The sequence below is a fragment of the Propithecus coquereli genome, unplaced genomic scaffold (genome assembly GCF_000956105.1).
Source record: "Propithecus coquereli isolate 6110/MARCELLA unplaced genomic scaffold, Pcoq_1.0 Scaffold166, whole genome shotgun sequence".
Taxonomy (NCBI): Eukaryota; Metazoa; Chordata; class Mammalia; order Primates; family Indriidae; genus Propithecus; species Propithecus coquereli.
In genome coordinates this window covers 111,948-130,593 of record NW_012141191.1, presented here as the reverse complement: position 1 = coordinate 130,593, position 18,646 = coordinate 111,948, and the positions used below count along the sequence as shown (strand labels likewise).

Sequence of the window (18,646 nt, the reverse complement as noted above, 5' to 3'; positions counted from 1 at the left end):
ATTAACACAAAATCAAAAATTAATACAAATCAAAACAAATACTTCTGTTTGCAAAGAAACTTCAGGAACACAAATGCATAGATCCTAGAAACAAATAAACCCAATTACCGATAAAGATGGTTTAAAGAAGAAAGGGAAAGAAAATGAATTTGAAGACTATTTTACCTAAAATGAAACTGCTAAAACACCTTTGCTATTTTTTTTTGTTATACTAAGGGAATTTGTTTCCTGCATTCTAATATCTTACAGGACCTATAATAAATTTAATGAGTAAAAAAGACTTTTAAAAAACAACAAAGAAATTTAAGAATGAAAGTAATATGGTAGCAGTATATATTGGTCCAGTCTTTCTGAAAATGAATTTAGCAATGTATATTAAAACTCAAGAATACTTTTATTAGTTGACCCAGAAATTCTTCTTCTTAGCTTAAGGTTGTATTTCCAAAGGAGGCAAAATTCATGTGCAAAGAGGATTATCTTAGCATTTGCACAATATTCAATATCTGCATTTTCTATACAAGCCTGGAGTTGCAAACAATCAGGATGTCCACATGAGACCTGGCAACTGTGGTTGGATTTCAAAAGCATAGGGGTTCATGCAAAAAGTTAGAAACATTTAGATGTAAATAACAATTATATTTACATAAATTAAAGTACATTATCATACAAAAATATATGTTAATATATGACAATAAAAGCCCATTTTATAAGAATACATAAAAACAATAACACTTTAAACAGATTAGGAATAAATGTCAACGGGTTGGGTGAAGGGCCTGCAAGTGGGGATAAAAGGTCATAAACAAACGGGGGCAGTGGTCACATGGATGACAATGAAAATGCACCATGCATTGGAGACTACTCTTCACTCGAGTCTCTGCTCCTGAGATCAAAATAAAGTTTTCTGAATGACATGGGAAGATGGCAGAATATCAAATTATTCATACAGTGTGAGATCAACTACACAAAGTGGAAGAGAAAGAGGGAAATACTCTAAACTATAAACAATAGATAATAAAGAAAAAAAAAACAACTAATCTTTATTAGCCTTACATGTTGACAAATACTCTCACATACCAGCTCCAAGGAGGTCACTCACGGTGCTTATGATTTCGTCGTCATTTAAGGTGGCTGTTTTGGTAGCAGCATATTTGTTGTGTCATGTACTAATCAGAGCATCAGTAATGTCTCGGACATGGTCCCGAGGAAACAAACCTTAGCACAATTATTCATCCCCATCTACATTTCGTATCACACATAAATCCTGTGCAGGAAGAGCCATATCCCTATGTAGCTTGAAACGAACCCCATGAGTTTAGGAATATAAAGAATATAAATAGATCATTTTAAGCTCTGCAACTATTTTTGCCTGACAATCTTGGGAGTGTAGAATGAAAAACTAAGTTACCAAACTCAATTTTCTCCTTAGAACTTCTTTCAATCAATAAATAAAGAGTACCTATGTCTGTAAGCACAATTTAAAAATGTCAGAACTAAAGATTAACTTATTATAGAGAGATTGCTAAGTGAATATAAGATTTTCCAAAGTCACTGGAAAAAAATTACTTTTACTGTGATCACCATAGGGAAAGAAATGGGGTTGGGATATTTGAGGGAGTGGGAAGAAAAGCTTATGAACTTTACAAATTCTAATACTTACTGTGCCTGATCTAGAGTCCCCATCTGGCACCTTGAAAGAAATTGTCTTCTGCCTCTTGTTTCTCATTGTAGGGACTCAACTCCTCCTACTTCTTCATTTGCTCAATTATCTACCTCTTCATGTTTTACTTATTTTTGTCCAGCTGCCCTCACCTCAGCAAATCCCTCCCCTTCACCATGAGCTAAGATTTTTTTCTAGTACATATATATTTCAAGAGAAAATTTGCTCCTCTGTAGACCATCAGAGTGAGCCAAAAACAATTCAATGGCTTAATAAGTAAGGTCCACTTCTGCCATCTGGAAAAACTTAATGCATGTGTTATGATCTCAAAATTCATTTCTATATAGCAAAGGAACTTATGTAGGAAATGAGGCAAAATTGGAAGCTTCTTAAAGAATATTCTTTATAATTAATCAAAATATTTTCTGATAAAAATATGCTGATACTTTTGGTACTTTTAAGTCTGAGATTTTATAATATTAGTTGTGAAATGGGAGACACAAAAGAATTGGTTGATTTCTTCAAGTAACTCACTTACATATTGGTCATATTTTATCAGGCAATTATAGATTCATAATTCAGGTATGTGCCCTATCTACACTGAGGAAGCTTCTGCTTCTGGGGAAAATTTTTTGAGAATCAATGAATTTAGAGCTCTCAGAGTTTTTATAGGAAAATTGTATAATACTGCCCTATGATCTCACTGTCTGGACCTCAAATTTACTAATAGCTTGGGTAAGGTTCATTATAGCTAGAGAATTGAGGAACAACACAACTTTCTTCGTATTCAATGCATCTCATCATTATTTTTTGCTTCTCACCAAAACCTTGTCGTGGTATGCATTTAAATTCTTACCTTATCATATGTAGTAAGATGATCTTGTACATGTTGTACAATAAACTGAATCCGGGCCTGATAAAACTCCCGAGGAGCATTTATAATCTGCAGTGGAAGGTAGCGGAAACACGGTATGAAATCGGCAGGATTAGCTACACCAGAGGCCTTGAGTAAGTCATCATTTGTTTTCACCACCCTAAGAAACTCCTCATCACTCTGGTCATACCTCTTGCCAAAGCAAAGGGCACAGACAACGTTGGCCACCGCACAGGTGATGGTACTTCTTGGCTCAAAGCTGCCGCTCTTGGAAGTCAAGTCTACAAAGACTTTGACCAACTCAGAAGCTTCCTCGGTGACGTGTTCCTCAAGTAAGCAAGAGCAAGTAGAGGATTTTGCTTCTGCTTTAGAAAAAGTTCGTAAGGCATTAGAGGCAATTTTTTTATGAAGCTTCCAACTTTCTCCACAGTTTGCTGAAAATGAAAGACTCTTTCCTTCTGCCAGGAAAGAAAATGTATGCATGTTAGGTCTGCCTGCAAAATGCTCTCCATCCTTGAGTAGCACTTGCTTCACCATTTCCGCTCCATTCACCACCACTACAAGCACCATGCCAAGTTTGAGGAGAAAGACATCTCCATATTTCCTCCTCATCTCCATGAATGTAAGGTAAGGATGATCTCCAAGCTGGAGAAGATTTCCTATGATGGGGAAGGACTGTGGGCCAGGAGAAGACACCTGCTTTCTGCCCTTGCTCCTGAGTGCTCTTACAAAAACAAAAGCAATCATCAAAATTATAAGAGAAATGGTCAGCTCTCTGGGAGTGCCTGCCAGGTTGAATATCATTTTCAGGAATAAAATACCTAAAACGGAAAATTTAAATGTAAATTTTATTTTTGTAGTTCACAGCATCTATTAAATATTCTTTTTCCCTTTAAACGTTTAGACGGAAAGTAGAGACTGTACCTAGTGGAAAGCTATTCTTAACTGACGCACCAAGAGGGCAAAATCAAATTCTTATAAAATGAATGTCATCTTTAACTCAATTCTGTTTTTTTCACAGTTCTAACCACCAGGCCTAAATCCTGCCATGTAAGTCACTGAACACAGACAGAAGAAGAGGACAACTCAACGTAGAAAGTGGTGATTTGGAAAAGGATTGAGGCTGTAGAAGCTGACTCCACACTTGTTAGCCGGGTGACCTTAGTGCTTCTACTAAACCTCAGTGCCTCTAGTTTTCTCATCTAAGGATCTACCTCACAGAATTGGTCACACATTCTTTTCAACAAATATTTACCGTACCCCTCAAAGTCAAGCACTAAAAATACAAAGCAAAAATTCACAGACTAATGAGGAAACTATAATAGACACACAAAAATAAGAGAATGCTATAAGAGAATTGGGTGCAGAGTTGTCTGTCATTGCTTGAGGATCAAATTAGACCATTATTTAAAAAGAGTATTTGGTAAATTGTATGTCTTTTTAGTAGATCTCTAATTGGCTGTTTGCCTACCCCCTCTCTCCTTAGACTTTCCAGGCTGTTTATTATGGTGACTTTCTAGGCTATCTTTCTGCTTAGCTTAAAAAGTCACCCTAAGAATGTGTGATTGACCCAAAAATGAGCCACTAGCCCAAGATGAATCTTCCTTAGAAGGAGGGAATGGGACTGTGGAAGATCATCCTCTCTTTGGGTAGCTAGATCTATAAAATCTAAGTTCTGAAGGTATGATTTGGAGGAGTTTCACCCATCAGGTGGACCTGAGAAACCATAAAAGGAAGTCTGAGAGGTACATGAAGTAGAAAGGAAAAGAAATAAAAGATAAAGGGAAAGCTCATGAGCTTACGTTCACTACTTCTAGTACCTTCAGGAGACCTAGGTACACTCTTGTCCTTAGGTTGAAGTCTTTCTTGCTTAAACTAGCTAGAATTGGTTTTTATTACTTGCAACCAAGAGGGTCTTAACTAAAAAATAAAAAAATTAAAAAATAAGAAATGCTTATATACATACAGAATATTTTTGTGAGCTGTTGTATATATTGGTAACTATAGAGGAAACACAAATATTTCTCTTAAAAGAAAATACTACTGAACTGTTCACATGTCTCAAATTACTTACAGAGACAAATAACTTTGATGGGCAGTATACTCGTTGGCTAGTATAAATGTCCAGCTCTCTTTGATTTTTGAAAAGACAACACTTGATTTCTTCTGAGATAATGTATCTTCTGAAATAATGTATCTCAATAAACTGAAAATCATTCTCACAAACAGCAATGAATTTGTTTTCCAGTTCAACTGAGAATGACAGGGTGGTAAAAGCCATTGCACTTTGTTCTCAAATAAAAAGCACCCAAAGTCAAAGGAGTGTTTCTTTTAAAGCTCTTACTTAGCATAAACAGCTCCCACTCTTTTAATATGCAAACACCTTGTCACCTGCCTTATCTGATTGTTTCTAAAGTTCACCTATAGAATATACTAACTACACCAACTTGGTTGGCACTGTATTCTAAGAAATAAACTTTGGAGTTAAAATGAGAGATCAGCTTCTTTTGGGAGGGGGGAGTATCCTAATAGGCATTTAAACTAAAAAGAAAAAACTGAGTACCTAATCAATGCAGCAGCTACCATTTGCAAAACTTCCTTGTTTCTCTCTGTTCAGAATGCAGAGTGAGGACTTCTTTGTGATTCATATTTTGCAGAGTGCTGATTTTATAAAATCTCTCCTGTTAATAATAACTACTACCATGCACCAGATACAGCACTAAGCAAAGTCTACCCTATCTTTCAAAACTCACATTTCTGGGAGGTAATAAATCACCCCACTATGGAGAGGCTTGGAGAGATAAAGTCATTTTTCCCTATTTATTTCCCATATATTTTGAACTTAATAATGAATCACCAATTAGTTACCTCTAGTGCTTGCTTTTTTATAAAATTCAATTTCTCTTGGGCATATATCAAAAAATTGCCACTTTGCACATGGATGGATAGCAGCTGCATTTCCAAAGCAAAGCTGTGAGTAGGAGAAAGGAGGATGTGGCTACAAGAACATAAGACTCAGAAAGATCACTCTTTCCCTCCTTCCTCTTCCTCTACTGAGCTGTGAGACTTCTGTTAATTCACAATTTCTCTTGACCTCAGTTTCCTCATCTGTAAAATAGTCATATCAGAGTAGATTTCTAACGTCAGCTCCAGCCTTCAACAATCAAAGCTAGAAGAAAAAACAGAAGCCAAGTGTGATGTATGTGGTTAATTGCCTGACGCTGCTATTTTGCCAGAGTCACCAGAACAGTTAATATTTCATCAACAAATGTAATTAACTGTGTGATCACCCTGAATTCTTTTTCAGCCTGGGCCCTTCTCGTTTCTTTTATTAAATTCTCTTTGGCAGTTTACCAGGCTCAGAGGCATTGCCAACTTTCCCAGCAACTTTCTTGGAGAGATCTGAAGGCACATTCTGTTCCTAGCGTTTTCAGAGTCAACTCAGTCTTAGGACAGAGGAGGTAAGCTTCCCTAAGGGTGGGCAGCTACACCACTGAGGATTCAAAGTGAATCATAACCAATTTAGAAAAGAGCTCAGTGATAAGAATGTATATAGGTTGAAGGTTTTTGTACTGATTCCAAAGCCTGGACACACACATATCGGATCTTCCGCAGGAGTTGTGAAACAACAGCAATGTCCACATGGATGAATGAAATAAAAATCTCTAAGGGTAGATGAATTTTTTCCTAAAGCTCCTCAATGTGACTAAGAGACATTTCAGGTCGAGGACCTTTTTTAAGGGAAAATAACTTGCCAGGGTGCTCATCCAACAGTCTCAACGAATCCACTCAGCCCAATGACAATGAAGCTTGCAAGGCTCACCTGTGCCCAGAAATCTTACTGATCAGTGTGAGGAATCTGGTGGAGGAATCTAAAGACAGAGAAGGATTTTGGCAAAGCGGGGTATGTCTCAGAAACAGGAATAGTCTCTGCCATGGCAACAGTGGGTCGCAGAACCTCCCCTGCAGAAGAAGTCCTAGAGAGAGAAGAACATCCTGCCCTGGAAGACGGGGTTGGGGGGCGTGGACCTTGGACCTGTGTGGGGAGGAGTTTGCAGCTGGAACTTGGCATTTGCCAGCGGGAGGGAGGGATGGAGAGGTTTCTGTGGCCAGGATTGGGTCTGGGAAGCTGTGGAATCCCACTGTGAGTGGAGCTAGAGAGATGACATCCGAAGCAAAGGGTTCTGGAAGAGGGAGGTGGATGGAAATTGATCTTTGAAGAAAGCATGGAAGAAGGTAAATGGAAAGACAAAATCATTTTTAAATTGCTGGTTACAAACAAAGGTGGAGTCGAAAGATATAAGCAAGGAGCAGGGGAAGAAGAAAAGGCAGAAGTGTTACAGAGACGTTACTTTGCTGTGAGTCTCAAACTCCCTCTCTCCAAATTGCTGCAGGACTTTGGCACCAGGAAAATGGGCACTGTTCTCTGGGCTCTCAGCAATCGCAGGATAGGAAGGTGAATGAAAGCAAAAACAAAGGGGTCTACTTTCTCAGGTGGGTTAGGTAAATTTCTCTAGGATTCTTTAGCAACCAGGCATATCTGCATTTCCACAACTGGAACAGTTAACTTCTGTGCATAGCATTCACAGCTTTTGGATTGAGAAGATATTCCTATCTGGGCCAAGACACTTTTCCCAATATGAATAAATGCCAGTTTTTCTACCTAACATGAGTTTTTCTATGTGACTAGGTAAATGACTTACGGATTTTAGCCATCTTCGTGTCAGGGTGCCTGCAACTTATTACATAATAGACTTTTTAAACAATAGTTTGTGGAGTTCCTGGCTCCATAGATATTTGAGATTTTGAAGGTCAGATTTAATGAGATTGCCCAAGAATGACCATTTGTAGAAAGTACTTTCTCACACAGGGAAGAAGGCAAGCCCCAAAGTGAATGCTGAACCTAACACATTCCCTCAAGGGTAACCTTCAGGCCATGAGCTACAATGCCATGTTCAACAGTCTCATGGATTTCTAAACATCTAAACTTCAAAGGCATACATCCAAAAAATTTAAGAAGGGCCTACAAATCATAGGAATGTTCTGACTCACTGGCAGAAGTCTTGGAAATTGGCATTTAATCCTGTCATACTTCTCTACTGAAAAAAATGTTTTATTTCTAAAGTTTTCCATGAAGTAATTTATCCACTATAACTGACCCCACATTAGAATAATTGATATTAGGATTGATATTAGGTAGCCATATCAAATTATTTTGCAAGTACTTATTATTATAGACAATTGATAATAATTGCCTGGCAATGTGTTATCTGAAAGGTTTGTTAGGAGTGGGTAATGAGAATTGTCTTGCATTCCCATTGATTAAGAGGGAAATTCATCCCACAATCATAACAGTGATGGTTAAAATTTATTTTGTGTTTACAAGGACTAGGCATTTTAAAGTACTTTATATTTCAATTATTTCCCATACTCAAACTTTGAAGGGATTGCTATATTTTTCTCTATTTTACATATGATGAAATATGAGTCCCAGAGAAGTTACAAAATTTCCTCAGGCTAACAGCATGTAAATGTTAGAAAAAGATTTAAAAATCAAGTAGTTTAGTGCCTGTGCCCTCTACCTCTGATTATACCACATTCTAATGAAGAATTCTGCAGCAGAAACCTGAAATTTCTACTAACAATAGCCATCCTTACTTATATGACTTCGAATATAAGAAATGATCATATAAGATACATGAGGCTACTCCTCCAAATGAGGTGACAGATCATGGGCTCCATCCATGCATTAAAATGACCAAGGATGGTGCATTATCTTCTTAGCAATATTGTAAAAAATCACCACAAATTTGGTGGGTTACAAGAAATTTATTAACTCATAATCTGGAGACCAGAAGTCTGAAATCAATGTTATTAGCAGTGCCGCACTCCCTCCAAAAACTTTAAGGGTGGATTTTACCTTGCTTCCTGCAGCTTCCGGGTTCCCAGGCATTCCTTGGTTGTGGCTACATAACTCCAATCTATGTCTCAGGCTTTTATGTGGCCTCTTCTCCCAGTTTCTCCTTTGTGTGTTTCTTACAAGTTCTCTTCTTGTTACATTTAGGGCCCATCCAGGTAATCCAAGACGATCACATCTCAAGATCCTTGACTTAGTTACATCTGCAAAGACCCTTTTGTTCAAATAAGTCCACATTCACTGGGCCGGGGCTGTGGTCTTATCTTTTTGGAGGCAACTATTCAACCTGTGCAAATGGGATAGCACAATTGCTGCCATTGGCCCATGGTGAGAGAACTGAAGTCAATTCATTCAGAATATTGCCTATTTTTTCTTTCTTTTTCCTGTGGGAAGCAGTTTAGCAAATTCTCTGAAACTATATTCCCTGGGTTCAAATGTGAGCTCTGTTATTAATATTTCATACATTATTATTCAAACTTAATAAATCTTTCTCTACCTCGGTAGTCCTTATCAGTAAAATGAGGACTTTTAGCAGTACTTACCTCAGAGATTAGTTAAAAGAATAAAAATTACTTAATAACTGTAAGACACAATATCTGACATATTATAATTATTAAAAAATGATAATTTCTGTCCATAGAAGAGGAATATTCTACTCTTAGCGATTAAGGGTGTGCTCTACAAAGAAGGTGAAATTGGAAATAAATGTAAAGCATAAATGGAGCTTACTGCATGGAGTAGGAATGGAGAGACGCTGGCAGAGAGGAGCATTGAAAAGGCAGAGAGGTTTCAAAGAGCCGGGACTGGTTAAGGAATAAAGTGACATACAAGATGCATGAGGTGATAGGCTGGGCGCGGTGGCTGACGCCTGTAATCCTAGCACTCTAGGAGGCTGAGGCGGGCAGATCTTTTGAGCTCAGGAGTTCGAGACCAGCCTGAGCAAGAGCGAGACCCCCATCTCTACTAAAAATAGAAAGAAATTAACCAAACAACTAAAAATAGAAAAAATTAGCCAGGCACGGAAGCATGTGTCTATAGTCCCAGCTACTCGGGAGGCTGAGGCAGGAGGATTGCTTGAGCCCAGGAGTTTGAGGTTGCTGTGAGCTAGGCTGACGCCACAGCACTCTAGGCCAGGCAAGAGAATGAGACTCTGTCAAAAAAAAAAAAAAAAAAAAAAGATGCGTGAGGTGAGCCTGGGAAATCTTTCTAAGCCAGAACCTCAGAATGATTCCTGAATCTTCCACTTCCCGTATAAGCCACAGGTAGTGACTTGGTCCTGTGGATTCAACCATCTACATACGAGGTATTTCTCACTGTTCTGTCCTCTTTATTCCCAACTGTCATTACTTAAATCTGGTCCCCATCAAATTTAGTAGCTTTCTATATTAGTTAAGATTGCACTCATCAGCCAGTATGAACAATCACAACAAAATTAAAATGCCTTAAATAAATATAATTTGTATTTTTTACACAACAAAATGTCTAAAGTTAGGTGATGGCTTCCATTGGTTCAGCAGACCCATGGCACCTGGAACGATGTCTCTGCCATTCCTTAGGCCTTTTCCTTTGGATGCTGTGCCTGGCTGCTACAGCTCCAGTCATCACTTCCATGTTCCAAACAAGAGTAGGGGGAAAAAACAATGTTATTGGATCTGTACCATTCTGTAATTTAAGAAACTTGAGTTTTCCCAAAAGTCACCAGTAGACTTCTGCTTAATTTTTATTATTTCAGAGAAGATGGCAAAGCATTTGGCTCACGATACTGCCAGTTCAAAGAAAAGAAGGTGCAGTTAGTAAGAAAGGGGGGTAGGCTGGGTAATGGGAGTAACTAACATTTCTTCTGTGCTTCAGCTCTAGTGGGCTTGTCTCTAGTCTGTCCCTAAGTCATACTCTGCTGGTTAAACAGTTTTCAAATAGACAAATCTGATCATATTGCTTTATTAGCTTCCAGCAGCACGCAAGAGTGCTTTTTGCATGTAAATCAGTATCACGTATGACTGACTTTCATCTGCCTTCCCAATGTCATCTATTGCTATTTATGCCTTTATGTATTGTACCATATCTCCTTTGATTCTCTCTCCTCTCTCTTAGTCAGTAAGGACCTATTGTTGTCCCCAAACTTTTAAGTTCTACCTTGTCATATGCTTTAGTAGTCAAAGTTCCCTTTGCCTGGTATGTCCTAACATGCCACTCTGTAGACCTCAAAAATGCCAACCTTCAAGACTTACTTGACTCCGTGACCCCTGCTCTTGCTGGCTCCCTTTTCCCTTCCATGGCTGTTGGAGTGAATACTGTGGGGTCTCACCCAGAGCTGCTGTTCAGGGTCAACACATACATCTAGGCAGCTGCTGGGAATTTCTGCTGCTGATGGCTCTCAACTACATCCTGTAGGAAATTTTGCCCATGAGTCAGGGCACTCCCTCCCTCAAGACATTCCTCTTTTCCAGGAGGCCTGCAGATGGTAGTTGACTGATGCAGAGATACAAATGCCCTGATGCTTTGACTCAATTTGAGACAGCTGTGAGGGCTCATTCTGCCTCCATAGCTCCACAGAGGATGGATTAAGACATTGGTTGCACCTGCATCTATCTACATTCTGGATCAAGTTCACCTTCTGTCCGAATTGGCTTTCCCTGCTTTCTTACTAATCTGTATTATAATAGTTCTCCTCAATAAAATGTCTGCATCGAAATTCCCATTCAGAATCTGTTTCCACAGAACCCAGTGGAACACAGCTCTCTTGGTATCTGTGACAAAGTAAATATAATCTCTGAGCCAATACTGGCCATTAGGGTTGTTTAACATTTTCATAAACTTACTATCTCCTGTGGATAGCTCTGCTATACAAGTCTGGACTTGTACCACACCAGAGAGATTTTATTCATCATGTAGGCAAGGAAGAAAGATTTTTTAAAGAAGGTGCTATTAGGAAGACTTGTCACTCTCCCCTGCCTCCAAAATAGAACCTGTGTTTTATGCTTCTCCTTGTGTCTTGTCAAAATGACAATCATAAAAGCCACAAGTCTACAATTGCAAGTGTCTGCATCTATACAGAAGACGCACGTTGCTTATTAACGTTGCCCCTCCACCCTGACCTCAGGCACATACCTCCAAGCCCACCCCTCTACCACCACACACATAAATACTTCCCACATACACACAGCTGTGTTCTTGACAATCAGTAAGAGACACTAATAAAATCTCAAATATAGACAACTCACAATGGCTTCTTCTAGAAAAGCAGCTTAAATCTCTTTTGCTAGGTGTACATAAAGAGTAAAACCAATTTTCTGCCTGTGTTGATAAATGAAATAAGAGTTTAGAGCTTAAAGGTAAACATATGTGAATGAAGTATGACAGGTATTGGCTGCCTTTGTTTCTGTGTGCCTGTTAAAATCCAAACATATTTTTACTGTTAAAAATTAGCACATGAAATGATTTGAAAGATGAACTTCAGGAAAACTATTGTGGGCCACCAGCCTCCTTGGAATGATATCTCCCTGGAGGGACGTGGCAAGCATATCAGTCAATGCAGACCTGCTTTGGAAGGTGTCGAATCTGGCTCTCTAAATCTGGGATCAGGAACTAATGAGTCCATGTATCACTTTTTTGGCCTGCCATTGCATTAGTGTCCGAGATATCTGAATTGACCAAGTACAGAATTTACAGTATGTTGGTCCATTACTGTGACTCCTATCAGGAAACTCTGAGAACATTTGGTAATTGTGGCAGTTATAGTTGGTGTCTGTGTTAGACAACAGAGTGTCAGGAACAGAAAGGACCATAACGCCTTGGGAGAACGTTACTCTGTTCATTAAACCTCAATGCTTATTCAATAATATGTTACAGAAAAATAAAAAATGGACTTGTAAATTCCATGTTACAGGTATTTATGTATGAACTATAAACATTGACTAATAATGTGTTTCTACTTTTCTACAGAGTAGCTTACAATTTTATGCTGCATCATGCTTCTATTCTTGAAGCCGAACAGCCCCCAACAACTGGGAATTTATCTTAAAGAGATGGCCAGCCAAGGAAATTAAAATAGAAGCACAAACATGGTAACCACAGCATTGTTTATGACAATGAAATTTAAAATTCACCTAATTTTTCTTCAGTATAGCATTTTATACAAGGAACATTTTGCATACTTAAAAATGACAACAAGTCAATCTTTATAACCTTGAAGATATCTCTGCCATATTGCTGAGTAAAAAGTAGACACCACATTCTGCAGGAAGAAATTATCTATACAAAATTGTACATGTAACAAACACATACACATACATATTTTCATAAAGAGATGATATCTGGAAGCATATTCTTATCTGTTTAATAAGGGATTTGTGAAGATATTTAGTCTCTTCTTCATACTTTGCTGTATTGATTAAATTTTTTATAATGAGCATATATCATGTCATTAATAAAAATTGTTAATCTACTTTGATTTTTAAATCATGCTTTTATAAGTCAAAGTTTTATCAGTATGTTCATTCCTATACTTAATATACTTATTTACTTATTTTTCTTGATTATAATATTGCTTATGTTGTTCTGTTAGTTAATGATACAACCCTCAACATTATTTGAAGACACAAAGTTAGTGAGATGTAAACCTTCTCAGGAATTGAGACTGATGCATGTATTATGGACGCTGACATGACCAGCCTCTGTAGCAGGGATGGAAGTGCCGTCCCTGTACTCCAGCTTTCAACCAGGAAAAATACAAATGGGACCAACAAAGCTGTCTGGTTATGCTTATGGGATAGACATGCTGGTGTCAAGAGAAGATATGGATTCCTAATGCCAAAGGATAAATATATAACATGGCTCTAGCTGAGTGACTTTGGGGAACTCACCTGTTTTTTCTGAACTTCCATTTTTCCTTATTTGCAATTTGCAGTGGTGGCTAGAAAAGTATATGTGAAATGCTGATTTAAAGTATGTTTCCAATTATTGATAGTTGTGATTGCTATTATTAATCTTGTTATTAATAATTAATTCCTGTTATATCAGGAAATATAATATCGAATATCACATAGTAAATTTTATCAATGTACTCATTCAAAATATATAATTCATGTAAGGAAAAATGTATCCTCATTCCACAGCATAAGAAATTTCTTACTTTTCTTAAAAATCTAAAGTAGTACAAAATTTTTATGTTTTCTTTACTCATAAGGATTCTGCTTAAAAGTAAAACTTTTCCTTGTATATAATAATTAAATGTAATACAATATAAATTTTAATTTATCAGCATTTACTTACTTTATTCCTAGAGAATCGAATTTTCTTTTGTAGAAATCACCCTGATAATTTTGCCTTCAAATGGACAACACTTGGTCTGTGGCATATTCTGCACTGTGCTAAACTTTTTACTGAGTCTCAATTCCTGCAAAGTACAAATATTTTCTTACAAACACTGTATAATTTTCACTGTGATAAGTTTCACATTAGTAGTGTGAAAAATTACTAATGAACATTACACATATTGAAATCAGCAGCAAAAAAAACAGTGAATTCCACTGAATGTTTATTTACATTGTAAATAATAAACAACATACATAAGATGTCCTTAGAAAACAGAAAGTGAAGGCAGTATTAATGAATTTCTATTTAATTTCTCATGTACGTGTGTTATAATCACAGATGTTGGCTTGTGATGCAGTTTATTACATTAATAGGCCCTATATGTAATACATGAGTTCATAGCAAAGAAAACAACAATTCTATTTACAATAGTATCAAAACTCATAAAATGCTTAGGAATAAATTTAATCAAGGAGGTGAAAGACTTGTACCTTGACTATAAAATATTACCCATAGAAATTAAATAACAAACAAATAAATGGAAAGATATCTCGTGTTCATGGATGAAAATCTCAAGGGTGTTTTTTGCAGAAATAGAAAAGTCCATCCTAAAATTCATATGGAATTACAAGGGACCCTGAAGAGCCAAAACAATCTTGAAGCAGAAGGGCAAAGTTATAAGTATCATACTTCCTGCTTTCAAAATTTACATAAAGTTACACTAATCAAAACAGTGTGATACTGGCATTAGAACAGACATAGACCTGGAGAGTCCAGAAATAAACCATCATGTATATGGTCAGATGATTTTTAACAAGGATATCAAGATCATTCAATGGGGAAAGGAGAATCTGTTTAACAAATGGTGCTGGGAAAAGTGGGATATGCACATGCAGAAGGATGAATTGGGACCTTTACCTTATACCATAGACCATATACAAAAACTAACTCAAAATGGATACAAGACTGAAACATAACAGCTAAAACTATAAAACTTTCATAAGATTGATAGGGGAAAACCTTCATGACATTTGGTTTGATAATGAATTCTTGGATATGACACCAAAAGCACAGAGAACAAAAGAAAAAAATAGATCAATTGGACTTCATCAAAATTAAAAAAAAATGTTTCATGCATTGAAGGACATTCTCAACAGAGTGAAAAAGTGACTCACGTAATGGGAGAAAATATTTGAAAATTATATATCTTATACGAAATTAATATCCAGAATATTTAAAGAATTCCTACAACTCAACAACAACAAAATCATGGTTATAAAAAGGAGCAAAGAATATGAACTGACATTTCTCCAAAGAAGATATAAAAATGGCAAATAAGCACCTGAAAATAGATGCTCAACATCATTATCCATCAGGGAAAGACAAATCAAAATTGCAACTATGAGATATTGCTTCATGCCTATTACGATCACTATTAAAAATCAAAACTAAACAAAACAAAGAAACAAAAATAAAAGATATTGGAAAGAATATGGAGAAATTGAAACCTTTCTACATCACTGGTGGGGATATAAAGTGGTGTAGCTTCTGCGGAAAACTGTATGGTGGTATGGTGGTTACTCAAAAAATTAAACGTTGAATTACTATATGATTAATAAACTCTCCCTCTGACCAAATTTTAGTTGGTGTCCTCTCAGCCCTCTTTATAACTAGGTTTCATCCTTGGGCCCTATCTTAGGCCTTCCTGGTCCAGTTGTAGCAAGAATCCTCCTATATCAGTTTAGAGAGAATCATCCCCCTTGATATCTGATCACTTTTGATACCTGATCAAGTTTCTCATCCTCTGCCCTTGATACCTGATCACCCTGGTCTGCCTTCTGCAAGAAGCTTGTTAAGTCAGTTTAGCAAGAATTCCCCAGCCCTGATGATGTCTCCTCTTAGTGATATTACAGCTACTGACCCTTCGGTCTGCTGACTGACTATAAATCCCCAGCTGTCTTTGGTGTAGTCTTTCTATTCTATTGTGATATTCTTGACACCTGTTACAATGGCCTGACTAAACTCTTTCTTACCATTTTAACAAAAGTCAGAATATTTTTTTCTTTTAAATGATACAGCAATTTCTCTTCTGAGCATCTAACCCAAAGAATTGAAAGTGCCATTTGAACAGCAATTTGCATACCCATGCTCATAGCAGCATTATTCACAATAGTCAAAAAGTAGAAGGAACACAAATGTCCACTGAAGGATAAACAAAATATCAATGAACAAATGTCCATTGATAAATAAAATACTATATTTATATATAATAAAATATTATTCAACTGTTAAAAGGTGGGAAATTCAGACACATACTACAAGATGAATGAACCTTGAAGATATTATAAGTGAAAAGGCCAGTCCCAAAAGGACAAATATTGTATTATTCCACTTATGTGCGGTACCAAGCATAGTTAATTTGATAGAGACAAAAATTAGAATGATGGTTGCCAGGGTCTGGGGCCAGGGGAGGATGTGAAGTTATTGTTTAATGGGTACAGAGTTTCAGTTTGAAAAGATAAAAATAATTCTGGAGATGGGCGGTGGTGATAGTTGTACAACATGAATGTACTTAAAGTCACTGACCTGTACACTTAAAAATGGTTAAAATGGTAAATTTTATGTTATGTATACATTACCACAATAAAAACATGGCTGAAATAATCAACTGAAAAAAGTGTGATTCTCAATATATTGAGCTTCTTTTTCAGTTTACAACATCATAATAAAGTTCCAACTTATTTATTATGTGTTCCTCATTCAGGTGATGCTGTGGGGTAACTAGAAAAAATGAACATTTGGTCAGAGTTCTCTTCCAAGCATCTCTTTCCTTTTGGCGTGTGCAAAAACATTTCTTTACATTACTAGTTTAATCCTTTATTCACATATTGCTGCTAAACATTTTAGAGCTGAGTAAACTGGGACTCTACTTTTAACCTTTATTTAAACTTGCAGTGTTTGAATATTTGAAATTTTCTTAAAAGAATATAAAAGCCACTCTGTTTATAAAGACAATTTTAAAGAATACTTGACCCCAGGAGTAATTACTGTGACTATGCTAATAGGTCTGGATTTGACTTGAAAATATGGTGAATCTGTTTAGAGGACTGGGAACAAACTCAAGAAGGTATTTAATTCATCTGTTCCAAGAAGGACTCACTTCTTCCAGGGAGATGACCCTTTATGATTTTATTCACTTTTCTAAGACTTTCATTAGATAGAGTCTATTCTGTGTCCTAAAAATACTATTCCTGGTTTAAATTGCCCATGCTTAACCATTTGCTTTTTATAAAATCTATGCCCTCAGACCCTTCCTACTTGGGAAATAATACAGTCTGTTCCTATAAGGCATGTCTCCATAAGAGAAATTGGCTCCTATCTGTGAGGGGCATCGTGCTTTTTAAAAGAAGTCAGGTTCTTTCCATTTGTGATTTCCACCAACATATTGAATTTTTGAAATAAGCAGAGGTAAGTTTTCTCTCAAAGAGAATCATTGCCAATATATGAAAACTTAGAGAGAAAGAAAAACTTAAATTCCAAAAGAGCCTTCGTTGGTGGCTGGCTGAGTGGCTGTGCTTTCCACATAGTTAGTTAGTTCTTTGGTCAAACTAATAGGGCACATGAAGAATATTCCCAAACATTTATCCCTGTGGTTTAAAAATTTAAAAAGTGGTTATAAAAAGTCTATGCCCTGCATCAGATTCTTAGTGTGATGAAATTTGTCTGTATTAAAAATGAAGGCCCCTTTGGAGGAGAAATCATGAAGCCAGGACAAAAGGCTGCAAAGGTGGAACTGCCACTGGAGATTTAACTGTGTAGAAATTTTTATTGCAATTTTAATATTTGTTAGTGCTCTGCCTACAAAAAAGAATATGTTTTTAGTGGTCGGCCTCTAGCCCTGTCTTTTTTCCCCCAATAAGCCCTGTTGGTGCCCCTTTTTGAAGAAATTTAGGAGTTTCTGGAACAGATATAGTGTGTTATAGCAGAAATATCTAACGCCTGCCATTTTTTGATGAGGATTATCAGCATTACATAAATTATCTCTTCTCATCCATACTGAAAGCTTTTTGAGTTCAGTATAATTATGCCCATCTTTTAGAACAGTTGACTGTACTCCAATGGTAGTTTTGCAAGAATAGCACAAAGAACTCCCTATAGTCTTCACTTTTCCCAAATGGTGACATTTTGATCACCTTAGCTTTATCCTTCTCTTTCTCTAAGGTTTTATGAGTAAGTTACAGACATATCACCCTGTTACCTCTAAATATTTCAGAGCATATTTTCTAAAAACAAACACTTTTTTTATAAAATTATAGTATAGTTATTAATCAGGAAATTACCATTGATAAGATAATATAGCTTTCTTCAAATTTCCTGATAATGCTCTTAGTACCGGGAGAAAAACACATTGCATTTAGTTGTCATGTTTCTGTGAGCTCCTTCAATCTAGAGAGTTCTGCAGTTTTCCTTTCTCTTTCCTAACTTTCACACCAGAGGAGTAGAAGCTAGTTCTGTGTTACATTGCCGTTAAACATGGGTTTGTCTGAAATTTTTTATGTTTAGGTTTAGGTTATGAATTTTTGTCAAGACAGTCTGAAGTTGGTGTGATATAGCTTTACCAAGTTACACAGCTAATTAAAGTTGGGCCCAAAGTTTGAATTTGAGCAGAAATTCAAAGGCTAAATTCTCAACCTCCATTTATAACATCATGAACAATTACAAATTTCTGCTAAAGTATCTTCAACAAAGGTTAAAAGTTACTATAAATAGTACTGAAGATTTACTCTAACCTCTGCTACATAATAGAATGTGGGAGCAGAAAAATCAAACGGCAATAGTATAGATCTACTGTAGAAAGCACATCTTTATTATCTATTATATG

The 18,646-nt window shown here is 36.6% G+C and overlaps 1 protein-coding gene across 1 annotated transcript in view; it reads right to left on the bottom strand.

Annotated features, from left to right (window-relative positions):
* LOC105808026 (cytochrome P450 1A1-like) overlaps nt 1-3,338 on the bottom strand; it is a 10,735-nt gene extending 7,397 nt beyond the window's left edge. The window contains 2 exon segments of the mRNA XM_012641586.1: nt 1,078-1,202; nt 2,518-3,338. Coding sequence (XP_012497040.1) covers nt 1,078-1,202; nt 2,518-3,338 — 946 coding nt within the window.
* Between the last annotated feature and the right edge of the window lie 15,308 nt (nt 3,339-18,646).